General features: G+C 38.1%; 1 protein-coding gene and 1 pseudogene across 3 annotated transcripts; one reads left to right on the top strand and one right to left on the bottom strand.

Moving 5' to 3' along the window:
• Positions 1 to 268: 268 nt before the first annotated feature.
• LOC118001975 (pre-mRNA-splicing regulator WTAP) lies at positions 269 to 26,853 on the bottom strand. 3 transcript variants are annotated; one of them, XM_034992191.1, is made up of 8 exons: positions 26,701 to 26,853; positions 19,551 to 19,588; positions 17,118 to 17,173; positions 13,767 to 13,825; positions 11,975 to 12,102; positions 8,356 to 8,534; positions 2,982 to 3,136; positions 269 to 1,524 (listed from the first exon to the last, which is right to left on the bottom strand). In XM_034992191.1, exons 2-8 carry the CDS (start codon positions 19,578 to 19,580, stop codon positions 941 to 943), a joined length of 1,191 nt encoding a protein of 396 aa, XP_034848082.1. In that variant the 5' UTR covers positions 19,581 to 19,588; positions 26,701 to 26,853; the 3' UTR covers positions 269 to 940. The 3 variants fall into 3 exon arrangements, with proteins under 3 accessions (XP_034848082.1, XP_034848080.1, XP_034848081.1); XM_034992189.1 differs by lacking the exon at positions 26,701 to 26,853 and adding an exon at positions 26,365 to 26,538; XM_034992190.1 differs by lacking the exon at positions 26,701 to 26,853 and adding an exon at positions 25,978 to 26,335.
• Positions 10,272 to 10,387, top strand: LOC118001994 (annotated as a pseudogene).
• Positions 26,854 to 27,745: the final 892 nt, after the last annotated feature.

Genomic DNA, 27,745 nt, shown 5'->3' with positions numbered 1-27,745 from the left:
TTATTTTTTTAAGTAATTTCTACACCCAATGTGGGGCTGTAACACATAACCCTACGATCAAGAGTTGCATGCTCCACCAACTGAGCCAGCCAAATGCCCTAAAGCATACCTTTTTTAAAAATTAAGTGCACAATCAAAATTGATGCATGAACATAAGCTTCACCATTGTGGTATGTTGAAGGATGATGAGTAGAAATTCAGCAATTCAATCAAAATAAATGACAACAGTTAAACACACACATACAAATAAAAAAACTAATGCAAGTGGTTACAATAAAAATCTTTATTTAGGTTTGGTCAGTACAGGTAAGATATACTGGAGTCACAGAGCAATATGCATTAACAGGATACAACAGTTCATAAAAACTGAGTAACTATGCACACAAATTTCTTAAACATTCAGTCACCTAAAGAGAAAATGCACAGATGTATGGTGGAAAAAACTGTATCTAACACTGAAACTACTACAGGACTCCATCAGCAAGTCCAACTTTTAGTGATAAAACTACTGTACTGGGCAAACTTGGCAGTCATAAACCCACATCTACTCTAACAAGTCTGAATGGTGCATAAGTGTAATAACAGCATGAGTAAGAATGCCCTTACACAGCACAGGTTCTAGGAGAGACACAGATTTATACAGACATCATTGTGTTATACTTTAAGATTTCCATTTACAACTTCACATTAACTCATATAAAAATAACTTGACCCTACACAAAATGTCCTTTTAGCAACATTCAAGGTAATTAACTGTTACAATTTCCAAAGTGGCAGAGGTATTGAAGCAAAGAAGGGGAGGGAAAAAAAAGGGGGAGGGGGGAGAAAAAAACCACACCCACAAAAAAAGGCAAACTGTGACAAAAGTATGCGTTAATTTTCTGGACAGTATCCTCTCCCAAATTAAATGACACTGTATAAAAATTTGCTGGAAAAAATATTACAAAACTGAACCCTGTACATTTACACTTGAGTCCAAGCCATTCTGAACGTGGCGGGAACCCGCAGTTCGGTTACCTTTCCCACTCACTGTTTTCTCCTCTTGAGGGTCATGACTGGAGTCTGTGTCATTTGAGTGGTGTGTGAGAGAGTTTTCACTGCCCGTGGGAGAGTCTACACTTTCATACCCCGCACTGAGTTGATTTACGTAACTACTACCTCCTCTGCCAGTTCTCTCCTCTGAGCTGTTGGAGGCCTTATTACCATTCCCAGGAGAAGAAGGAAAGTCATCTTCGGCTGTGTCCCCCTCCCTGTGAAATCCAGACCCAGACGTCCTCGGCCGGGAGGAACTGCCGTTACTTGGTCCGTTGGCCAGCCGACTGCAGTCTTTACCTGTGGCCTCTGCCTGTGCTACAGGCTCAGAAGATGTAGTCCTGCTGGTACTTGGGGCTGGAGCTTGAGACTGCTGCTGTTGGTACTGAGCCAACTGTTGGCGAGTCTCTTTCAGTTGTTGCTGAAGAACTAGAATGGTGCTCTGCATACCCTCTACTTCTTCATCAAGTTGAATGATGAAGTCATTCAGTTCTGTGCAAAGGAGAGTCAAACCTACTTTAATATCTCTTAAACATATTTTATATTTTTAAAGATTTAGAACATATTTTAAAAATACTAGTCTGTCACAAAGCCAGACACTCAATAAATGTTTAAGTGAACGAATACAATTCTAAAGAATCACAAAATACTTAAAATTTTTTTGCTTGCAATTTAAAAATAGCCATTTAAGAATGAGTTTGGGTTTTTCGGGGGTGGGGGGTGGGGGAGACATGCTTAAAATATCCTAAAGCAACCAAGTTAAAACTGATTCAAACCATCTAGCCATATACAACTGATTATAGCCCCCCCAAATCCACTCCACATGTTTACCTGGGGCCCACATGGCTGGTTCCCTTTCTCCTTACCCCCCTAGCCAGTGTTTGTCTCAGCTCCACAGCAGGTTTAGCCCTAGGGAGCAGTGGGTCCTCTACTCTAAGACTCCAAAGAGGCCTATGCTATAACAAAAACAAAAATCAGAGAAAATAACTCCTGAAAACTGACAAAATACACATGTCCATTAAGTCCTAAAAAGACTTGGGAGAGGGGAAAGTCCTTGACTACTATACAAAATCGCCTAGTCACTATGTTTACAAATATTAAGAGCTAATAACTATCACTTTGAAAAGGTATGTTATGTTAAAAGGTATCATATTGACTACTGATCTTTGCAATTATCAAATATATTGACTTTCAATTTATTTTTAAAATTTTATTCATTTGATAGAGAGCAAGCAGAGGGCACAAGACAGAAGCAGGCTCCCCACTGAGCAGGGAGCCCGATATGGGGCTTGATCCCAGAACCCTGGGATCATGACCTGAGTCAAAGGCAGGCGCCCCTTAACTTTCAATTTTATTTCCAGAGTTCGGATATTTTAGTTACTATTCATCTTCCTCAAAAAGAGAAAAAACAGAAGGGATACAGCTACACTTGCCCCCCAAAAAAAGGCGGGGGGGGGGGAAGAAGGGGGATGGCAGTGGCTGACAATTAAGTCCAGTTTATCTTTGGCAAATTTAAATATTACATCTTATTCACTAAACATGACCTTAACAGGTACAATTAATTCTGTATTTTTAGACCACTGGAAATAGCCAAATACTTCCAATATTTACACTTAGAATATTGATTAAATGAAGATAACCCCCTTTTAAATATTGAATATGAATTTATATATGTAATGCGTTAGTAATAAACAGCCTATTTTTCACCAAATTCCACCCCCCAAAAAACCAAAAACTAAGGAAATTTGCACAATAAACAAGAGTGTGTGTGGGGGGGGAACCACTAAAGTTAAATGGCTTTGCTGACTCAACTAGAAATGTTTCATTTATAATTTTTCAGGACCACTGGCACAGATTAGTACATACAGAATCTAATCTATAATATTCATGCCTGGCAAATTTTTTAAAGCCAGTGCAAAGTTAACCAAACTGTTCAAAAAAACCCTTACCATCCTGACTGCTTTTAAGCTCCTCACTATATTTCTTCTGTAAAGCCAACTCTGCTTCAAGTTGTGCAATACGTCCCTGGGACAGCTGCCTTCCAAGCTCTTGATTCTCCTGGATAAGCATTCGACACTTCGCCATTAACTTTTTGCCTGTTTGGCTGCAAAGGAAAGAGCCATCCATCATAAAATGAAGACAAGTGTCTACAACCTTGTTTGCTTGCAATTATTACAGCAATAGATGTTAACACGTACAGAATGTAACTGTCACGGCAGATGCCTCCCTATAATTACCATCTTCTTTTCTGGAACACGTCCATCTTCTGCATTTCAGTATTTTGCCAATACAGCAGCAAAAATAAACCCTAAACAAAAAGTACCCAAATGGCCACATTTTCTATTACACTAGTAATGGATTCTGATATCTATTTTCATCCCAAATTATCATTTGAAATGGAAACAAGCCAGTTAACTAATGCAAACCTCAGATATACCAATATTAATAAAACACTAAGGTACTTAGTTTCATGGAACAGAAAAGTTCTTGAAAAGGTAAATGCAATAACGTAGAGTATATTTATTGTTGCTGAAGTAGCATTTGATGAGGGTGCCTCTTCAAAGGCAGCTGTCATAAGAATGTTTATTGCAGTAAATGAGGCATATTCAATAATTGTTTTTAGAGACTTTTAATATTTTTAAAGTAATCTCTACACCCAACGTGGGGCTTGAGCTCATGACCCTGAGATCAAGAGTCACATGCTCTACTGACTGAGGCGCCCCTAAAGAGCCTTTTTAAAAAGAGCCTCAAGAGTATTTCCATCCACGGGGTGCCTGGGTGGCTCAGTCGTTAAGCGTCTGCCTTTGGCTCAGGTCATGATCCCCGGGTCCTGGGATCGAGCCCCGCATCGGGCTCCCTGCTCGGCAGGAGGCCTGCTTCTCCCTCTCCTGTTCCCCCTGCTTGTGTTCCCTCTCTCGCTGTGTCTCTCTCCGTCAAATAAATAAAATCTAAAAAAAAAAAAAAAAAAAAAAAAAAGAATATTTCCATCCACTAATCCCTCATTTAACTTTTTTTATATACTTTTGAGCCGTCTTAAACACAAGTTTTTAAAAATTTAATATTGATATGTGGTTAAGATTTTATTCATGTTATAGAAGATTACCTTTAGAACAGGAAAATAAGATTGGGGTTGTTTATCACAAATAATGTAAATATGTTAAATATCTGCCAAATTAGGAGCACCAAACTTTCCACAAATTAGTTACCAAGTATTAGTGCAACCTTCTATAGAACCTACACACACATACACAGCAACTGCAAAAATGCAATCAAAAGCCTTGGTAACAGTCCTCAATGAAACTCTGCCTTTTCTTTAGACTCAACAATAACAAGAGAAATGATCACTTTTAAAGGGATCTGATCTAAGTACATAATTGTGATGTTACCTGATACTTGAGTAAGACAGCCTGATACTAAAAAAAAAAAAATTTTTTTTTAAGTGGGCTCTACACCCAACATGGTGCTTCCAACCCCGAAATCAAGAGTCATATGCTCCACCAGGGACAGTCTGATATTCTTCTGATGGTGTTAAGTTCAGAAAAACCTAACCTAACTGGTTAGAAAATTTTTTTGCTGACACTTTCTGTTCTTTCCCTCACCTACCGGGGGCTTTCACCTGCCTGATATATCACTCTAGAATGCATCTGAACCTGATTATCATAGGCTTTCAGACTTAAAATGAGAGCATTTTGTAAATGATTCTCATGCTTTGACTCCGTGTTGTTTTTTTTACCCATAGTACATATCCTACCCTAGTGTAATTCAAGCAAAAGTTGGTAATTTAAATTTATCTGTGGTACAGTAAAACCTGGGTTACTGCTGCTCAGAGCAGCCTCAGGTGAAAGCACTTGCTAAGGGTTTTATTCTCTATATGGCAACTTTAGTAGCTGGTGTTCTTGTTCATTGCAACTGTAGCTCCAGAAAACTCCCCTCCCCACCATTTCCCATTAGCACCCTCAGACTTTGGCCTCCAATGAACAGGAGTTTAGAAATCCCATGAGGGAGTTCAGAGATAGGTACCACTATCAGGTAGTGGCACTCCTCCCACCTTACTGTCCACGCTCCCACAATTTTGTTTTCTTATACAGAGTCTATATAGCAGTAGTGTTTTCCAACTAACCTGAAAATCCTTCTATGTGAATTTAAGAGAGAGTAGAAAAAAAATACTGTAAAACCAATACATTAATTTGTGACCTGACTTAATCTCATATAAAGTATATCATAAAGTGAATGCAAAAAATGTTTCATTCATAGTCGTAGTACCTTTTCATAAAGGCCTGGTCTAAGATAACCCTATCACTTCTAAAATTAGTGACTATTCAAACAAGTCTTAACAAAACTGTTCTTTACACATTTTGTCATTTTACCATGTCATATAAGATTTATGTTGTGTTCATCACATCCCCCAAAATGAGAAGAGTTCAATTACAAGTAACTGTCTTTGGAATATTTTACTTTAATTACAACCCCCCCAACCCATTCCTAAAATCAAATAATTCCAAAGAAAATATGAAAGGAAACAGTTTGAGAGAAAGATTTATAAAAAAGAACAGACACTATACATTGCTTTATAATCACAAGGAAGAGGGCCAGGATATCTGAGAGGTGTACACAAAATTACCTAAATGATTAAATGCAAAACAGAACTGTCAAAACAACTGAAATAGATCGCTCTTAAATACTCTTAAAATATATGCACTGTTACATGTATGGAATATTTTAACTAAAGCAGAGAAGATAACTCAATCTTTCTCTTTCAAAATTAAAACAGAATAAGAAAGTGTGTGTATGTGGGGGGGACCCACAACCCATTCTATTTGAATTATTCCAAACACAGTACTGATTGAGCACTGTTTCAAGTTAATGATGTATTTATAGTACCGTTTATAGCCTATTCTTTACAGAACAAAAATCCATTTACAGATGATTAAAATAAATTATGATTTATTAATACAAAGAAAATATTATGTAACCATTAAAAATTAAGTAATCTAAATGTACTTAAAAAATAAAAAACTGTGCAAGGGATAAAATGTGTTGGGGGGGGACGCCAAACTTCAATCATCTATGTTACGTACGTTCACATTTGTTTAAAATCGATATCTATAAAATGACTGTATATGCATAGAAATTATCTTGATGATACCCAAGAAACTTAGCAGTGGTTACTGCTCTTGGAGAACAGATTGGGGAAGGAAAGGTCACATCCAGGAGTGACTCTCACTTTTTGTCTCCATCTTTCTTCATGCTGTTCCAATTTTGTACATGAGCCTGTATTAACTTATTAAAAAACGTTTTTAACAGTAAGAAGAAAAAAATCCACAGACCTCACAGTGACTCTTACCTAAGCGGCAAAGAAAGATGCTGGCTAATAAATCTGAGTACATGTTAATAATACATTTTATGAATTATTTCTTGACTTACTAAAAATATGTAGGCCATTTCTACTGTGATCTTAAATGGCATAAAATATATGCAAATGCCTTAATGTGGCACAATAAGCTAATTTCAAACAGATTTGGTTACTTACCCTCCAACCCCACAAATAGTGAGAATTTTAGAAGCGGATCTCTTGCTGTAAAGTCACACAAACCACTTCTTCAACCCACCCTCTGCCCCACAATCAGTTCCCTAAAGCACAAACATACAAGATACTTACAATTGATTTGAATGGTTAAGAGAGAACTTAAGTCACCCTTGTTAAAACTGCACTTAAACGTTGGGACAATCTGGAACATATATCTTCCACTCATCTTAGACTCCATTATCACCAAGTGAAAATTCGCACTGGTGACTTATAGAATGATCTGACGAAAAAAATTCACCTCCAGGATTGGATGGAAGCATGAAGAAAATAATGCCTCATTTATCTAAATGATCAAATGAATTTGCTAGAAATGATCACTATACCTTTTTTTCAATTCACAAAATGTCTCACTTAGGCCAGCCCACAGTTCCAATACATTATTTCCCCAATCTTCTGGTAGGCACCCTGTGAAGCTGTCCCACATTAATTTCTACTGCAATATCCTGGGACAAGGTGTCAAAAAGTAACAAGTGTCAAGTCTCCTTGTCTTTTATGATACCAGCTGGAAAAACGTAGGTCTTTAAAAATGAGACACAGCCTTTTCCTTCACTTTGAAGAGCACAGCAACAATTTTTCCAAAATCAATCTGCTCTCCACAGCCCCCCAAAATCAAAATGTTAAAAGTACAACAAAATCATCATAGTATTCCTTGAACTTAAAAAAAAAAAAAAAAAAAAAAACAACTATTTCAAGGCACATTTAATTTAATATCAAGAGTGCAATACAAAAGGCCCAAATACAATGAAGGAAACACATTCCCCCATTAACACCAACGACAATGCTCTTTCAACATGTGCCTGTTGAATGGAATGGGGATTTAATTTCACTACTAAAAAAAATAATGCAGTGAGTCTCATCACAGCCAATATCCTTATACAATCTAGTAGTGAAATGAATGTTTATAATGCTTCAAACATTTTCAACCTGAAGTTTGATACCACACCTTTTTGTTTGTACAGTCCTCAATAAGATTATCTACAGCATTAGCAACCATTCAAAGAACAAACCATTGATTAAAACCACATTGATTTAAGGCTCAATCAAGTAATATAGAGCCCCAAACTAAATGGTTAAATATATGAACTACTTGTACTGACATCTATTATTTGATTCTCTCGTGACTATTATTAAATTGGTTCTTAGCAAATAAACTCTTTAAAGGCAAAATTCACCTCATTTGAGTTTTGACCCAGAAGTTCAACAACAATCACGAAGTCCACAGTCTTATTGGCAAAACTGATATACAGTGTCTCTAAGTCACTATGCTCAAGGTTAAGAGCGATGCATATTCCATTTTTACATTTTACTGGAATTTTACATGTTCAATTCATGATTTTAAATCTCTAGGTTTTCATTCCTCCAAACTGTCTGAAGACACAGTGTGCCACAGACTTAAAACTTCTGTTTCTCCCTCTATTTTCTTCAAACAGAAACATTTCTCAAGTGTCTACATGTTCTAGAAGGGGAATTTTTCGGAGGTGGCCACTTCTTCGGAATAGTCCGACGCCATCAGGCCTCTGAAGCAAGGGGAGGGGGAAGAGAAAAAAGCTGAAACACAAGGTTCATCTGGTAAGTTTTACATTAACCATTACAAGCTGGATAGTATAAGAATGTGGCTTTTTTTGGCTCAAAAAGTCTGAGTCTTGGTGTGGAAACGAGTACTTGGCTGTCCCACCACAGCTTTCTCGTAGTGGGACTGTCAGGGAAGTCTTGACTGGGGAGTATGATTTGTTTACCTATCAGGCGTAAACTTCCAGGCACTCAGTTCATTTTGGGCTTGTTCCAGTTTGTCTTTAGTCTGTTCCAGTTCACCTTTCATTTTTAGGAAAAACAAGTTGATCGCTGGGTCTACCATTGTTGATCTCAGTTGGGCAACGCTAGGCTGCTGGACTTGCTTGAGGTACTGGATTTGAGTCTGTACAAAGCAAAAAAACCAATTACTACCAAATCAAAGAAAAATATATACATAGAAAGGTGAGACAAAATCCCTTTCATTCACAGAATTTACCAACTTGTTAAGTCCTTCCCCCTTTGATCTTAATATCCTCTAAGAAAAGTACAAATTATAAACAACTATTTAAGATTAGCCATGTAGGAATTAAGGCTATGATTGCATTTCCATATCTGGAAAGGCTACATCCTACTCTGAAACCAAAATGATACCAAAAAAAAAAAATCACTGTTGTATTTCCTAAAAATGTTGACACCCACTAGAAAAAAGCCATGTGTAAAATACTATATAAGAGTACAGTGAGGGGCGCCTCGGTGGCGCAGTCTGTTAAGCGTCTGACTCTCTTAATTTCGGCTCAGGGTCATGATCTCAGGGTGATGAGATCAGGCCCCACTGAAGTTTCTCTCTCCCTCTCCCTCTGCCCTGCCCCACTGTGCACTTGTGCTCTCTCAAATAAATAAATATTAAAAAAAAAAAAAAAGAAAAAAGTACAGTGGTTTACTCTTTCCAAATTTGTATCTATAGAAATTATTCTATGTATGTCTCCTAAAAAATACACCTAGTAAAAAATTGGAACTTAAAATACACATTTGTATTTCCAAATTTAAAAATATATAATGCTTATATTTACATGAGTTGTCATTACAGCATTATAAATAGCACCTTAAGTCAATATATTCAATTTTTCCTTCTGAGATCTGAATCACAGAATTGTATAGGTGGAATGTGCCTGACCAAATCCAAACTGCTTATTTTTGAAATTAAATAAGCTAACTATCCAAGGATACAGTTAGTTCAGTGCCAGAATTGAGACTAGAGAACAGTTCTCAAGCCTCCTCACTCCCAACGTAGGGCTTTTTCCACCACACCAGAACCCCTCTACTTACATATGAAACCTTCAATTTCGACTTCAGTTGTACTACTTACTAGCACACTAAAAATACATTTCTAAAATATGAAATACAGTTTATTAGCATTAAATGCATCACTTTCTTCACACCCAAAGTAGATTTGGTTCAAGATCCTGCTGCACACTAAGGCTTAAATAGGATCAAAGTTAACAATTTACAGACTGCTAATTTCTACCATAAATTTAGTAAAAAATACAAATATCTGGATTGGGAATATATTTACTATTTCATTGAGCAAACAGAAGTGATTTTTATTTAGCTTAATGAGATTTTTTAAAGTAACTCATTTTAAACAAAAAAGTACAACTGTTTATTCAATATAAGACGAGTTGCTAAAATAATTGAACAGGAATAAAGCGTTATCATATAGTATATACACCACGGCCTGGGATCCCTAAAGAAAACATGCCTCTCCAATACTGACATAGTTACTATTTAGGTTTACAAAGTGAACTGCCCTCATCTGCACATATAATCTTGCCCGTTCCTTATGTTTTTGCTCCTGCCGCCCTTTTGGCAAAACCTTACTCTGTATCTAACTGAAAATAGTTGTTCAGTTGACCTGTGCAGGGGAGAGCTGTAAAAAATATGACTAGAAATGGGTAGGTTCTAGTTCAAATAGCCTTAAAAACCTGGGATGAGAAGACAAAAGGGTGATGGAGCATCACCAAAGGCTCTGATCAGGCATGATATGATCAAAACTGCCAGAGTATATATAAAATAGCTGGAGAATCACAGAAGTGAGTCAAGAGCATATATTGTCTAGGTAAGTGTTAAGTATAAGAACTACATGTTGTATGAAAGGAACACTCCCCTTGACAAGGATGGAACAGGCCCTCAGTCCTGACAACACACATATGGTTAAGGCATCACCATCCACTGCGTGGCATCTAACCACTGTTTAAAAAAAAAGTACATAACTAGGATGGCAACGATAGGACCCAAGAAGAAAGAATTCAAGACACACTGATGCTATGCGATAATACTATTGACATGATCCATTCACTCTACCAGCGGTTAGCACTTTGAAGGTAAGATTCATCCTTTTCATGTGATAAGCATGTAGCAGAGTGCCACACAAACAGAGACCTAAAACTAGGTAGAATCTAGAATCCTTAATACCAGAAAAAGTAGAAAAGAATTAAAAAGTTTTGAAACTCGGTACTCTAGAGACATAGTACCCACTCCATTAGATCTGAAAATCTAAGAGAAAAAAAAATTTTTTTTTGAAGGGATGGAGTGGGTGTTACAAATACAGAAAAGAAAATTATATTCAAACTACTGGGCAAGACTTCCTGGAACCATGTGTCCACATAAAAAAAATAACCAAAGATTGGGATGGTCTAGAGTTTAAATTACAGAAACTAAAGGTGTGTGATTATTGAGAAAATAAATTTTAAGAAATAAAAGGACTGTGACTGAGCCCTAAAAGAACACTATATTGGTAGAATCAGGAATAGGACTGTGCCCCATATATTATCAGAGTCTCCAATGATCAGAATATTGCCTTCTGTATTAGATTTAATAAACAGTGTTATCAGACCAATGGAGATTACACAAAAGAATTCAAGCAAATTTCAGATTTTTGGGGCGCCTGGCTGGCTCAGTCAGAAGAGCATGCAATTCGGCCGCCTGGGTGGCTCAGTCAGTTAAGCATCTGCCTTCGGCTCAGGCCATGATCCCAGGGTACTGGGATCGAGTCCCACATCAGGCTCCCTGCTCAGCAGAGTCAATTCTCCCTCTACCTCTACCCCCTGCTTATGATCTCTCTCTCAAATAAATAAAATCTTAAAAAAAAAAAAAAAAAAGGGCAATTCAATTTTAGGGATGTGAGTTTGAGCCCTACATTGGGTGTAGAGATTAAATAATTTTTTTAAAAATTTCGGATTTTCAAAATTAGAAAAACATGGATAAAACTACCTCTACGTTACATAACATATATACAAACACTAATAAAAAGAATTGGGTAAGACTACTGAAGATAGCATATAACTGAACCTAAATTCAACCAGAGGTGAATGATCAAATATGTCACTGGATTTCAGATCTATGTAAAAATGGCAAATATTACAAATGAAGCTGTAACATTAAAAGCAGATATGGAAGAGGTTACTGATACTAACAAAAAAGTTTTATACACAGAGAGGTAAAGAGAGCAGAGGAGAAAGGGACAGTTTGCTTAGCAAGAGCAAATGCTTCTTATGCCCTCAGGTATCAAGAAAAATATCTGAATCAATATACTGATTCTCGTATGAAATTTCAGAGAATAACTTAAAACTTTTAACTTCTTGGCCAAAAAAAATATTTTTATAATCCAACAATGGGGTGATCTACCATAATTTCAGCATTTTATAGCTCAAAGCCTACCTACCTTAACAAAATGTTCATTTGTAATTACTATTAAGTTTGTAAAATTAGCTAACTACCAATACACGTAATAATGCAGACTAAAAACCAATTCCTCAAAAGACCTAAAACATTTGAAATACTTACAGTACACTCTTGCATCTCTTGCTCCTTGGTTGCTAGTCGCATTACAAGGATGTTTTCCCTGCGAGCAGACTCTTGCTGTTGCTGCTTTAGTTTTTCTTCAGACTCCCTTAACCCAGTTACATCATTAGCTGATGAATAAACGAAAAGAATTCCATTATGAATTATGAAATATAATTTCAAGATCAAAATGACCTACCCAAAATAAAGTTCAAAATGACCTACCCAAAATAAAGTTGATTGCCTTTGTCAAGAATAAAAGCAGAGGCAAAAAAATTCATCAAGTCTTTAGTTTCTATCCTACTTTTATAACAATCTGTTATAAAATTTGTTCTTGATCATGAGTGCTCTTTTAAGAGATAGCGGTGTTAGAGTGGCCTACAGCCACCTAATACTACGTAGACTTATGTTGTTATTGTACAATCTACCTCCAACAGAACATGGGGAACATCGTTATCTTCATCTATAGCGTGTCCACAACGTCCTGACTATATTGTTTTCAACCTATCCGATGAAAACATGCCAGTAACTGCATAAACAATTATCACTTAAAGCTCTCACAATATTGGGGCACCTAGGTGGCTCAGTCAGTTGAGCATCTGACTCTTGGTTTCGGCTCAGGTCATGATCTCAGGGTTGTGAGACTGAGCCCCACATGGGGTTCAGAGCTCTGGGCGGAGTCTGCTTGAGACTGTCTCCTTCTCCCTCTGTCCCCCCCGCCCTCCGCTCGTGCACATGCACGTGCAAACTCTCTCTCTAAAATCAATAAAATCTTAAAAAAAAAAGCTTTCAGGGCACCTGGGTGGATCAGTTGGTTAACTGTCTGCCATCAGCTCAGGTCATGATCCCAGGGTCCTGGGATCAGGCCCTACTTCGGGCTCCCTGCTCAGTGGGGAAGCCTGTTTCTCCCTCTCCCTCTGCTGCTCCCCCTGCTTGTGCTTGCTCTCTCCCTCCCTGTCTCTCTCTCTCAAATAAAGAAAATCGTAAAAAAAAAAAAAAAAAGCTTTCACAATACTAATGTCTATGGATTATAATATAGTCATATAGTAATTGAAATTTCAGGGTATTAAGCTTTCTGAACTTGGAAAACAATATTGCTTTGTACACTCACAAATAGTATGTTACTCCTAACTCAGTGAAAAGTGACAAAAACTAAAATGGTTTGAAATTAATAAACTTTGTTGGTATTATTTTTCAGTTTTGAAAAATCTATAAATATGTACCTATACCCTGTTATTACACATTAAGCTCTCAGAATTTATGTGTTGCTTCTCTGTACTTCCTTTCTAAAACCAGTAACTCAAGCTTCACTTCCAATTCTTCTGTGGAAGGAATTATGGACACATCAAGGAAAGTTTCAAGTAGTTATATATTTCCCCATCTCTACTCAGACACCTGTATGTAATTCTACTAAAACAATCATGCTATTATACGATTATTACATATCGGGTCTTCCCCAAATGACTGGGTAGGAATTCCTCAAGAAGAGGGATCATGGCTCATTCATCTATTTTGTAGCAGCAATATAGTGAATGCTTGGGAGAGTTCTTTAACAAAATGCTTGAATGAAAATTACAATTGCTTAGGGGCACCTGGCTGGCTTAGTTGGAAGAGTGTGCAACTCTTGATCTCGGGATCATGAGTTTGAGCCCCACACCTGTGTAGAGATTACTTAAATAAATAAAAACATAAAAAAAATTACAATTGCTTAGTAAAACCAATTATCCTGTGTCTATAACAAAAATCTAAAAGGAGATAGTCACATAACTTTTAGGACGCTAAAATTCAAACTTACAATTAAGATCTGTGTACTTGCCCTCCAAAGCTTGGACATATGCTTCATACTGTTTCCATCTAGTACAAAAATAAATCCATATATTAGTTGTCACATTGATACTTTTATTAAAAATACTAGAAAATCACATACATAAACTTATAAATTTAAGTAATGCGAAGAATTTCACTACATGATTTTTAACCAATAATAAAATTAGCCACTTCATTATTCCTTCTGAACTTACAGAAACTACGTAAAAGAAAATACAGGAAAAAAGTGTTCTCTGCCGAGAATATACCAAGTATGCTCCTTTGGGGGTCAGTTCATATGCCTTACGGGACTTTGTATCACTGAGGCTCAGCACAATGCCTAGATTACAAAACTAAGTAAAAAACTTATTACTACTTTCAGATACGCTGTCTGCCTCAAACAAATGGAACCTAAGAAACGTGCCTAATTATAAAGAACTAAAGGTTCTTTATCTTGGCTCTTTTGGGAAAATACCATAAAGCCAAACCAGTGGTTCAAAGTAATATTTATTTTTGTCTGTAAAAATGGGAGAATATACTATTTTCCAGGACTATTCTTTAAACCACACCTACCTGACAGAAATAATCTGCATAAATGACATATACTATCAGAGTATGAAGGAACCTTTCTTCCTTGTTATATTCCTCTACCCTCAAAATACAGGCTATGCTAGCTTGGCAATTACTGTTGAAAACAATGTCCCTAGTCTTATGTTTACGCAACTAACAAAAAGTAACACGCCCTGAAAGTCTGCTATCCTGCTTACTGAAGAGCTATGCTTTTAAGCTGCTCTTCAGTTACAGCTAATCAAAATTTACAGTTGATCCTTGACCAATGTAGGGTGGGGGTTTAGATGTGACAAACCCTGCATAGTCAAAAATCCGTGTATAACTTTTGACTCCCCAAAAAGCTTAACTACTAATAGCCTACTGTTGACCAGAAGGAAACCTTACTGATAAATATAAACACTTAAATTACACATATTTTGTGTTTGTATTATACACTACATTCTTACAATAAAGCTAGAAAAAGGAAACATTAAAAAAAAAAGAAAAGAAAATACACTTGAAGTACTATACTGTACAAGATCTGAACGCTAAATGGACCCCCACAGTTCAAACCTGTTTGAAGGGTCAATGTACCTTTGATTTTAGAAAATCTTTCCATAAAACCTCAGTAACTCTGACAGGTTTGCTATGAGATACATTAATACTACAACATAATGAAAAAAAATTTCCATAATACCAAGCTTTACATAAAGACTACTGTTCAAAGGCATGCTTATTTTTCTTTTAAGATTTTTATTCATTTATCTGAGAGACCATGAGCAGGGGGAAAGGGTAGAAGGTGAAGCAGTCTCCCCACTGAGCAGGAAGCCCGAGGTGGGACTCGATCCCAGGACCCTGGGATCATGACCTGAGCCGAAGGCAGATGCTTAACCAGCTGAGCCACCCAGGTGTCCCTCAACCAAGAGCATCCTTTCAAGATGACAGATAACACAGAATAGTTAGATAAGTAGCACTTCATTTAAAATCACCAAGAGAATTAACGAGGGGTAAAAACTCACTTAAAAGTCATATATGAGGGCGCCTGGGTGGCTCAGTTGGTTAAGCAACTGCCTTTGGCTCAGGTCATGATCCTGGAGTCCCAGGATCGAGTCCCACATCAGGCTCCCTGCTCAGCAGGGTGTCTGCTTCTCCCTCTGACCCTCCTCCCTCTTGTGCTCTCTCTCAAATAAAAAATCTTAAAAAAAAAAAAAAAAAAGTCACATATGAGAATTCCCTAAAAGAAGTTAAAGAATATAAACTGCAGGACTTAAAAACCTTAAAGGTAACTTAATATAAAAAATTGCTACTATGAATTTTTATTAAAATTATATTACTGATTTCTCTCCCTACAAATAAATGAAGAAAAAGACTATACATACTAACCAGAGATACAAAGAGAATATCAACACGTGAGTGGCAGTATATCACAAGCAAGGGTCTACACCTCAGCAGGAGAGGACAAGAGTGTTTTAGAATACTAAGAATTTAAATTTCATGTATGGGAAAACAAATTTATGCAATGAAAAAAGTCCTTTGCATGAAGACGATAAAGAGCTTGTCCACAATATGAGTAGCTAAGGAAGGTGGGAAATTATCAGACTCTAGTTAACAATGGAACATGTCATCTACACCTGCCTATTTTATAAAACACCTTTTCTGGGGCACCTGGGTGGTTCAGTCGGTTACGCATCTGCCTTCTGCTCAGGTCATGATCCCAGGGTCCTGGGATTGAGCCTGGGCCTGCCTCTCCTTCTGCCCCTCCCCCACCTTGTGCTTTCTCTCACTCTCTCTCTTTCAAATAAAATCTTAAAAAAAAAAAGAAAAATACTTTTGTCTCTAAAAATTATCATCTAAAAAACTTATCACCCAGGGCGCCTGAGTGGTTCAGTTGGTTAAGCGACTGCCTTCGGCTCAGGTCATGATCCTGGAGTCCCGGGATCGAGTCCCGCATCCGGCTCCCTGCTCAGCGGGGAGTCTGCTTCTCCCTCTGACCCTCCTCCCTCTCATGCTCTCGGTCTCTCATTCTCTCTGTCTCAAATAAATCAAATCTTTAAAAAAAAAAAACAACTTATCACCCAAAGTAATAAAATGTAAAAAGAACAAATTTAAGTTACACAACACAAAACATGTGTTGATCCCATTTTATATTAAAAAAAGAAATACACTTAATGCTGTTCTTGACCTTTGGCTTTTCAAAGACATTTATAAGATAACCACAGAAATTCAGAGCTTGGAGTAACCTTTTAAAGTAATTTAATTCAACTCCTTAACTTGCAGAGGAGAAAATGGATATAAAGTTATACGAACTGACCAATGTCACAGTTATGAGAAAGAGTAACTTTGCTATCAGTAAATAATGTATTTCTTCCATAACTAAACATGTCATCCTTTAGGACTACAACTTTTTCACACATTAATCAGAAAAGGAAAAAATAATGACATCAAAACAAGTCTACATATTTGTTAAATTGAAAGCTTTCTGAGAGCAGGGTCTTTCAAATGCTCTAAGTTAAAATTCTGAGTACCTTCCCTCTGCAAGAAAAACTCAGGCTATCTAGCAATCTAGAAGATACCCAAGCTAGTACTTTAGTTCTTTCAAGTGTTATGCTTTTCTCAATGTTTACCTATTGAAGAAACAGACCATAGAAAGTATGTTCAAAAAGTACATTAAATGATTTGAGGATGTATTAATGTTAAAAACCAAACAATCAAACTTGAAAATAATTATAAGATAGAATCACAATATGTTCTATAGAAAGCATTTTATATTTTTGATAAAAGAACATTTTACCTTAGAATTAACTCATCCCGTGCCATAACTTTGAAGTCTGTTTCACTCAGCCGAACCTATATATAAAGAAAATCAAAATATGAACTGACTGCTCTTCCTAAAACTTTAAAATATTAAATACCACTGGCTCTTATGTTCTTCATACTTTTTATAAAGACAAGATCTTAACATTTTAGTCCCCCAATTGCTCATTTCTGTTATTAGGAATACCCTTATTACTGAAAACACACAAAGGCCCTCCCAAAGAACCTCTGTGCTGAAATATATGAAACCTCTCCAGAGCCCCAGGTTAAATGGCCCAGTACATATTATTGTTTTTAAAAAATCTTATATTATTGTTTTTAAAAGGTACACTATCTTTAACACAGGCATCATTCTTAGGGAAATGCAAATTAAAACTCCAATGAGCTATCACTACACACTTTTTAGAATGGCTTTTAAAAAAATAGTGATAACACCAAATGCTGGGGGAAGATGTAGAGAAACCAAACTTTCACACATTGCTGGTGAGAATGTAAAATGGTACAGCTGCTCTGGAGAATATTTTGGCAATTCCTTTTAAACAAAAAATGGATGTAACATACAACCAACCCAGCAGTTGCATTCATCTTTAAAGAAATAAAAAAATTTTATTTTCACACAGAAGTTTGTACATGAATGTTTACAGCTTTATTTGTAGTAGCCCCCAAACTGGAAACTACCCAAATGTCTTTCAACAGGCGAATGGTTAAACTATGATACATCCATACCTTTGAAATACTAGATTCACCATTAAAAAGAAACCCTATGGATCAACTTAGATAAACCTCCAGGAAATTACACTGGGTGGAAAAAATATCTCAAAAAGTTACATATACTGCCAGATTTCATTTGTACAACATTTGTGAAATAGCATAATTACTGAAATGGAGAACGGATTAGTGGTTGCCAAGGGTTTGGGATGGATGGGGCTATAGAGGAATGGCAAAATGGGAGCTTGTGGTAATGCTTCAGTTAACTATTTTGGTTGTGATGATGGTTACACTAAGTTACCTGTGATGAAACTACAATGAGCTATCAAAACACACACACACAATATGCCTGTGTTAAGCTGGACAGTATCAATGTCAAGTTCCTGGTTTTCGTATGGTTATGTAAGATGTCTCATAGTTATGCAAGATTAACGCTAAAGGAGGCTGGATGAGGAGTGCCACAAAACCCCCTGTACATTTCTTTGCAACTTTCGGTTTATCAATAATTATTTCAAAATAAAAAGTTTAAAAAAATGCGCACAATATTCTAGCTGAAACTGCTTTGTAAATTGAGAAATATTAAGTGTTTCTCTATACCAAGTGAAGATTGTAAAGGTGAGGCACCTCTCCTGCTTTAGTATAAAATTAATGCTTTACTAAGTTTCCTTTATAAGAAACTTGTTTCAAATTGTAACACTAACCAGTAACATAGTACTATTATGGAAGAGGGCAAATCATTGTACCAAAATATATTAAAAGTCTAACAGAAAGTGGGAAGCCTGGGTGGCTCAGTCGTTAAGCGTCTGCCTTCAGCTCGGGTCATGGTCCCAGGGTCCCGGGATCGAGTCCCACATCGTGCTCCCTGCTCAGCGGGAAGCCTGCTTCTCCCTCTCCCACTCCCCATGCTTGTTTTCCCTCTCTCGCTGTCTCTCTCTTCTGTCAAATAAATAAAATCTTTAAAACATAAAAATAAAACAAGTCTAACAGAAAGCACACAGTTAATTCTGATTATTAAAACACAGTAAAATTCTTTATTTCATGAATAATTTGACTTCAAAACTTAAGACAAATCCCTAATACTTATCACCTAAACTGTTCATTTAAATATTCACTTGTTAATAAGCTCATTCCCTGCTTTCCCATTTGAATTATAAATTACTTTCAGAAACTATGTTATTTTGCAACTTTTAAGTGTGTGTGTGTGTGTGTGTGTGTGTAATAATGACTAAACTGAATTAAGTTAGGGAAATAGAACAGGGAGAAAATGAGAAACAACTTCAGAGGAGAAAGCAGAATCTACGAACTAGCTATAACCTTCTGTTGAAAAAATAAAGAAGTGGTTTTACCTTACAACCAAAGGGATTTAAAAAGTACGAAAGAAAATAAGTAACTTATAAACAACTCGTGAAGCCATCTTTTTTCACATTTATAGTTATGTAGATGGAAATATTCACATAGCAAAGATTAAGAGTAGACCACGGAGATAAATTATAACACAAGTTTTCCAAAAACTAAAAATACTCTAAAAATACTTTGCATACAAGATACAATGTCTAGCACATTACACACCCACAACGTTCGTAGTGTTATAACGCAAGAGAGTGAAAAATAAGCAAATAAAGACAGTCCTTTCAAACCTATTGATTGCCCCCCCACACACACACAAGGACTTAAAAACTGGGGGCAAAAAAACAAAACACACCTTTTTCGGAAGAGGTTCCTCGTTGGTCATCTTGAATCCTAGAAAAAAGGGCAGAGAAGAGGTTCAACTGATGTTCCTCCGGTTAAGGTAGTAACAAGAAATACTGGCTTCCCAAACTAATTTATTAGGGAACTCGGTTTTGACCAAGTCATTATTTATTTAGTAATAGTTTTAGATTTACAGAAAAGTTACAAAAATATTACAAGGTTCCTGTATACTCCACACCCACCTTTCTCCTTTGTTAACACCTTACATTACCACTGTTCTTAAGTTATTAAAAAAATTCCTTTGCAAAAAAAGTTAATCATTCCTTTTGATATTCCTATAAAGGACTAACAGAAATGTAAATTTTCAATGCATTCTTACAGTCACCCTATGAGAAAGAGAAATCTTACAGAAGTGACATCACTGTGCTAAAGTCAGACACTGACCTCAGGCAGTATCCCAGGCGTCTTGCTGAAAGGATATGAAGTATAGTTCCAGTTGCTAAGCCTTTCCTTTTACAGCATCATGTTGTTATAGTAAGGTAGAGAGACTCTATCATCGTGATAATTCACTACTGTACAACGCTTACATATATGATATATATTTATACCTTAATAAAATATTCCTACACTATTTAATTTCATGCCACAGAATTTGTATCTCAAATTAGTTTTATAAATTTATACAAAATTTACTTAACAATAGCAAAAGATAGGTTATACAACGGAACAACTCTCATTAACTTTATTATGCTCACTGAAAACACTTCTACTTCCTAATATTCAAACAAGGACACAAGCTAATTTAAATTTATTCCTATGTTTTATATCCAACAGTTTTGTCATGACTCTTCCCCTTAAATTTTACACTTCCTTTATATTCATTTTACTTACTCATAACAAATTCCAAGAGATGTACAGGATGGTAACTATAATTAATAATACTGTATTGCATGTTTGAAAGTTGCTAAGAGAATAAATCCTGAAGGTCTTCAAAAGGAAAAAAGTAAAAGAACTTTTCTAACTATGTGGTAACAGATGGTAACTAGGCTTAAAGGGGTGAACATTTCACAGAATATACAAATATCCAACCATTATGTTGTACACCTGAGACTGACCTTACATGTCAATTATACAATATTTTAAAAATTAGCCAAAGAATTTATGGTGTAAAACTGAATTTTTAAAAGCTACTGGACTTCATATTATTTGAGTTCCTCAAAAGGAGATAATCTTCCAATACCATTTTTTATGTTACATACCATCCCAACTCTGTAAATCAGATATTCCAATCATAAACTGCCATTAAAACCTCATTTTCAGACTAGATATACTGTGTTAAAGAAATCAGGACATTTTAGGAAAAAAATCATTAATTGCTCATATATTATATTACTGGCTTAATTCTTCCCTCTTTAATAATCTTACCATTGGATGCAGCAAGCAAAAACCTGAGTATGTCATTTTTTTCTGAGCTAATCAAGTTGATCAAGTCTCTGGCCAATATCTATAAAGACATAACCGTATTTCTACAACTTAAGGTCTGTATATTTTTCTAATTTTTCTCTTTAAATTGGTCCCTGTTTACTTTAGACCTCTTCTTGTTGCCCAGTTTATACTCCGTTAGAAGTAATGGACAGCGGCTTAGTGACTATCCTAACATGATACCAGTGATTCCAATCATTTGGGAAACAAACCTTCACCACGTTTATCCCCACAGAGATCTACTTCTATTTTAGTATGTTTAAAGTACATTCACTCTACTTGACTGCAACCTATTGGAACCCAGAAATCAAGCCTGGCATTTCCTTGGAATTTCCCATTTGTCTACGCTAAATATAATAGGTAAACATCGATTCTAGCCATTTGAACTTTTAGCCAATTTAACTAGTATATGTGTACCTATATATGCCACTAACCTGATTAAATCCTTCTAAAGGCTCCCATCTCACTCAAAATAGTGCATGCCAATCCTCTGCTATCCCCTCACATCAATCTTTATTTTTCTTCATAGCTCTTATCATGATTTGATATTTTACATACTTATCTGTTTCTCCCAATTATAAAATAAGCTCCATGAGAGCTGTTTCATTCACTGCTAATGCCACAGTACACAGGAGGCACTCAAACATATGCTGAATGGAAATATGAACAAATGAATTTGCTTCAGTTACTACTGAAATCATTAACAGTGAGTTAATAACCCAATCTAATTTTCCCCAAAAAATAACCATGACGACCTACTGTAAAATTTGAGAATGTGAAACCTAATATAAAAGATACTGTGGTGGGCGCCTGGGTGGCTCAGTTGGTTAAGCAACTGCCTTCGGCTCAGGTCATGATCCTGGAGTCCCGGGATCGAGTCCCGCATCGGGCTCCCTGCTCGGCAGGGAGTCTGCTTCTCTCTCTGACCCTCCCCCCTCTCGTGTGCTCTCTCTCAAATAAATAAATAAAATATTAAAAAAAAAAAAAGATACTGTGGTAAAATGCTGTAAGTGACAGTGTGAAAACAGTTAAATTTACCACTGCAGACAGTCTACCTGTTAACTAGTTAATGGGCACTACAGCTACTCAAAATTTTAGTCATAAAACTTAAGCATTATGGATGTTACTCAATATATATTCCAGTTATAAACTAGTAAATGCTTCTACAACGTGACACTTTCTTTCCCCAGGTTTATTTATTCATTCTTTTCTTAATACATATCCAAACTATTCCATTAAAATAAAATTAATTGCAAGCTTAATTAGCAACAAATAAGCTACTGTTTTTAACGGGCATTGAAAGGACTAGGAAACACAAGAAAGAAGTTCTAGTAACCCTGCTTTTTTTTTTTTTTTTTTTTTAAGATTTTATTTAGTTATTTGACAGAGAGAGACAGTGAGAGCAGGAACACAAGCAGGGGGAGTGGGAGAGGGAGAAGCAGGCTTCCCGCCGAGCAAGGAGCCCGATGTGGGACTCGATCCCAGGACCCTAGGATCATGACCTGAGCCGAAGGCAGACGCTTAACGACTGAGCCACCCAGGCGCCCGTAACCCTGCTTTTCTATAAGAGGGTGCAAACTATGAAAACAAAAAAAGCCACAGAACTTGAGCGTCGGCTTCCCATCCCAAAATGAATTATTTCCACCAAGGCTAAAATTATTCGGCTACTTCTAAAGATAAACTATATTAATCTTTAGTATGGTGACTAGCACAAAATAAGCAATTAGTAGTTTCCTTCTCCCCATCAAAAAAAACAAAGACTCTCAATCACTACTTCTTGAAGAAACTGAAGGGAGAATTCAAAGGCTGAGATAACAATGAAGACCTGCTGCTCCTGTCTTTTTTTTTTTTTTTAAGATTTATGTATTTGAGACAGAGACAGAGAGGGAGAGACAGAGAGAGAGCAGCAGACTCCCTGTGAGCAGGGAGCCAGATGTGGGTCTTGATCCCAGAACTCTGGGATCATGACCTGCCTGCTCCTGTCTTTGTTTCTAAGCCCCACTGCAGAATTCTTGGTGATCTCCAATTTTTAAAACTCTAAACAGCAAGTTTTTAAATTTTTTAAACACTGGTTTATATGCTCTTCTAAAAAGTTTGATGGTGGACAAATTTTAATTACACATCGCTCAAAGAATGTGTATATTTTCTTTATAAAAATAAATATAAATTTGTGACATACGCCAAAGATAAAAGCAGTTTTTGTATAAAGGTTTGCACTTCATGTTAACTCTCAGAGTCACATGTCATTCCACATGTTATAGAATATGTGACCTGGGAATTCAAAGGTTAAGCATTTTGAAAGAAATTCCTCCCTGATTTTTAGCTACTGAAAAATCAATCTTTCCTTCAGACTCCATAATATGCCATAAGAGTTAAACAAGCAGCTTAGCAAAAGGCAAATCAGAACAGGTTTAAATTTAAAAGTATCAACATTCAGCTATTTAGTCAAAATAAAATTTGGTTCTCAAATTTGACTTTCACATTGCATGAATATACTAGGAAAATTATTCCGCAAGGCAACCTTTAAATTACAACCGAAAGCACAATAGTCATATAAAATCAATTCTAGATTCATGAAGACAGTGTACATCCCAGGTTCTTAGATCTATTTTTGTATCAGAAAAATGGAGTAACTGAAATATCTGGAGCTGAATCCTGAATCTTGGGGGGAAAAATGAATATATACTCATTGCTATGAGTCACACTTAATTATCACAACTTTTCAAAGTCAAAGTTAGCCTCCATTTTCCAGATGATGAAAATGATTATGAGTCACTAAATGATTAACTCTGGTCAAAACAGCTATTAATTAATGAATTGGGGGTTAGGGTCCCAAATGAAGCACCTCTCTAAAGTTGGTAACTGAGGAAGATGGATTATTCTTCCACTCTTCCATCCTCAATAATGAATAAGCTTAACTAACTAAAGAACACAGAAAAGCAAAAGAGAAAAAACTTAAAATTGGCCAATATGGTTACCTTTTCGGAGGTTTAAGATTGGTTAAAACATGGTCTTAAAATTATGTAAAGGTTTCAGTTATTCACATGAATTAATTCAGGATAATCTCTTAAATTCAGATCTCAGAATCACTATGTACTCTTGATGCTTTGAACACTGACAAAAACTTTACGATGGAGTTCGGTTTCAGTTGGTTAGGTGCCTAGCATCCCAGATCACAGTACTTCCCTGGCTCTTAGCATTATGATCCAAAGTTATGCAACTCAATTCTCTCTCAGAGAGGTGAACACCAGCCAACACAATTTGAGAAAGCATGTACCTCACTGAAACTAATCCTAACTAAACTCAAGAAACTAATAATCCAACAGCAAACAACCTTGGCTCTATAGTAAACAGGGTATTACAGTTAGGAATCAGACGAGCACCTTTTCCTGACTCTTATCAGTCAATGGATCTTGAGCAAGTCACTTAACTCTGGGCTACAGTCTCCAAATCAGCAAAAAAAAAAATGGATACCAATTTTGCCTGCCTTACAAAGTGCTGCAAATCTCAATGCTCAAGTGCCATAAAAATGTTACACAAAGGATTTTTCAAATAAAATATCAACATCAAAAGATAATTTTAATGTGCATTTAAAAAAATTAAACTAAATTCCACCAACTGCATGTTCAAGAGTGGAGAATATTTACTTATAGCACCCAGTTCTAGCCTGATGAACCAGCTTAATATCCAATGGGCTATACGGTTATGGGAATACTGAAAAGTTTTTGAGAAGCTGAGTATCAGAAAACATTTAAAGGCAAAAAAGTAGGAAATAATTTTAAAAATAAAAACAAGCATAAAACCAAACACTATATAGATCTTGTTTTGCTAAAAGACCCATCAACTTAAAAATTTTAAGAGTAAACTTTTTTCAAGAGCAAGGTAACATACAATTATATGAAAATGCTGACCACCAAGTACAGGATATTTTCAAGGAGATTCTACACTACATACATACAAGAACACAAGAGGCTTTGAAACCTGTAACGTCCTGTACATATATAATTACAGCTCTTGTCTCCACACTGTAGAGATTTTCTGTATCATATAGACCAACTCATTCCTAACACACAAAAATATTTTGAGCAGGCATGACTCAAAACTGAATCAGGAAAACTAGATATTATTAAGTTCTGATGAGCTAAGTAAAACATCAGCAGTGCCTGGGACACACTTTTATTATTACTTTCCTCCTTTGGGACTTAGAAATTTATGCTTCAGTTCCGCCACTGAGAAGTGAAAATACTGACCACTTGGCTATAGCTACCTGTTTAAGACAAGATAAGATCTAAAATAAAAGAACTCCCCAAATACACCCACCCAAGCCCTTAAAATTTAACTTTATCTTCATCACATGCCACCTGGCGGACTGCATTTCTTTCCCCGACTTGCCTCATCAGGTGCTACTGAACGACAATAGCAAATAAAATTTGGGTATCTTGAGAAGATTTTCCAACGTAAGTTTTTTTCTTAATGGGGGCTTGAATGTCGACAATATATGCACCTATCATAGAAAACTTAATGGTCAGAACTTAAAAATTAAAAAACGAGAACTCGTGCCAGACCCGTGACTTCCACTTACCTTCCTCAGTAATGGAATTACCTAAAGAAATGCAAAACTAGATGGACAACTCGAGACTGTAACACACTGTTGGAAACACTCTTCTACCCAGGGCAAAAGAACCGTCTTTTCACTTTAGAAACAGTTTCTCAGGAACGTAACACAGTCCTTTGAGATCAGATTGACTTCATCAAAACAAGAACTTGGACTTTCCACTGTGTCCTCTACTGACTAAATATGGTTCAAACAACCACCTTAGAGAGACCCAAGACGAGACTCAAAAAATTGCGCGAAAACCTCCCCTCTGCTGAATTAATAAAGAATTCTTTCTTTACTCAGAATGCATGCCATCGTCTAAAAATGGAAGTCTACAGGAGGATGCAGCTGCAGTAACCACCTGCGCGACGTGAAACTGGTCAACGAACACGCTTTCCTTCCCTGGCTGAACTCGTTAGTGCCGCCAGTCCTCAGGATCCGGAGGAGAGAGGTGGGAGGGGGCGACAGAGAGGCGGGGACACGACGTGCACCGAGGGGGCGGCCTCCCGGTAACGCCGGCCCGCGGGAGCGCCCGCCTCGCCCCCGGGACGGAGGATGGAGGCAAAATGGCCTCGGGCGGCGGAAGCGTCCCCGCAGGCGGGAAAGAGGCGCAGCTAACGGGAGGCCGGCGGGCCCGGGAGCCCGACTCACCCTCCGAGCTCTGCCCGCCCTTTCCCGGGCCGGCCGCGCCTCAGCCCTAGGGACCCGCAGGTCCTCGCGGCCGCTCCCGCCGGCGGCCCGCACCTACCTCTCCAGACGGAGGCCGCGCCGGCGCCGCCCAGTCACATAGGCCAAGGCCGCGCTGCCCGCTCGCCGCCCAGACCTCCAGACCTCACTACCCCCGGCCCCCGCGCTCCTCCTACCGCCGCAGCCCCGTCGCTGCCCTTTATTTGCGGGTCTCGCTGCCACAAAATGGCGCTGAGGGAGGACGCGAGGCCCCGACGCCCCACCCCCTTCCCGCTCCGCCCGCCGCCCCGCCCCGCCCCGCCCGCCGCCCCGCCCGCCGCGCAGCCCGGCCCTAAGCCGCCGCAGTCGTCGCCCGCCCTCGTCACCGCCCCGCCATGTTTGCGTCCGACCCACTCACCGAGTCGTCTCACGGACGCGGCCGCAGCCACCGGCCCGTCACTGGGCCCCGCTGCAGGGAGGAGAGGCGAAGGGACGGCACTCGCCCGGAGCCTCCAGGCGCCAAGGGAGGAGTTGCGCTTGGGTAGCACGCCCCACAGAGTTGGAGCCCTACAGATTCGGCGGGGGCGGGGGGAGAAGCGGGCCGCGAGGAGGGGGTGGGCGACGAGGTCGGAGGTCAGCCGCGGGGCATCACGGGAAGGGCGGCGGGGGTCGCGATTGGCGGCGCGGGGCGGAAGCGCTCGCCGGGCCACCTGCGGCTGCGGCGCAGCCTCTGGCGGAGGAATCTGGGCCAGGCGGCGCGTGATTGGCCGGTTTGTGGTGCAGGATGCATCGGTGATGCTTCCGCGCGCTGGCGGGCCAGGTGCAACCTCAGGATCTAGGCCGTGGGTGGGGAGTAGGGTCAGTTCAGGCTTCGCTTAGCCTTGTTGCTTGAGAGCTTAGAAACTGGTGTTCTGTCTTCTGAAACGCAGCATCCCGGCTTCTTGGCTCATCCCGAGGCTAAACGGAGGAGCTATTGTCTAGCAGATGGGGGTTGTGCCTGTGTCAGCGGCTCTAGGGGCACCTTGCAAACTCAGAAACGCGGGGAAGGCGAACCCTGTGAGTTGTTAATGAGCCTTAGGAAATACGTTTTGTAATTTGAACATGCTCCCTTACGCAAGACTTTGTGTCACCCAGACCACTGCATAAGAACGATGGTGTTACCTGCCAAGCGTGAAACAGTTTCTTACACTTACTACAAGGGGCCAGGTAACTCTTTTGATTGATCTTCCCTTATCCGGCTTTACTAAAAGTGTTTATCCTTAAGGGAGCTGTCCGGAAATGAGGTGATTTGTAAGGATAAGACTGAAGTGTTCTCCAGATGGTCAAAGGGTTCATGGTATATTCCCAGTAAGTCAGATCAGTGTGGAGAAAATATTTGCAACTTACAGCACAGGAAATCTTGAAAACTGGGAAAAGACCAAAATCCGAAGAGAATTTTTGGGCAAGAACGTGAACAGACAATT

This window comes from Mirounga leonina, unplaced genomic scaffold (assembly GCF_011800145.1).
Source record: "Mirounga leonina isolate KUSES-001 unplaced genomic scaffold, KU_Mleo_1.0 Mir_55, whole genome shotgun sequence".
Lineage (NCBI taxonomy): Eukaryota > Metazoa > Chordata > Mammalia > Carnivora > Phocidae > Mirounga > Mirounga leonina.
This window is presented reverse-complemented; position numbering and strand designations above follow the sequence as displayed.

What these genes read in the sequence shown, in the direction of transcription:
- LOC118001975 (XM_034992191.1), bottom strand. Translation starts at nt 19,580, where the DNA reads ATGACCAACGAGGAACCTCTTCCGAAAAAG. An exon ending in CAAGTACACAGATCTTAATT is followed by an intron (nt 12,103 to 13,766) that starts GTAAGTTTGAAT and finishes TTTATTCATCAG; the next exon opens with CTAATGATGTAACTGGGTTA. An exon ending in TGGAAGTTTACGCCTGATAG is followed by an intron (nt 3,137 to 8,355) that starts GTAAACAAATCA and finishes TTTCCTTTGCAG; the next exon opens with CCAAACAGGCAAAAAGTTAA.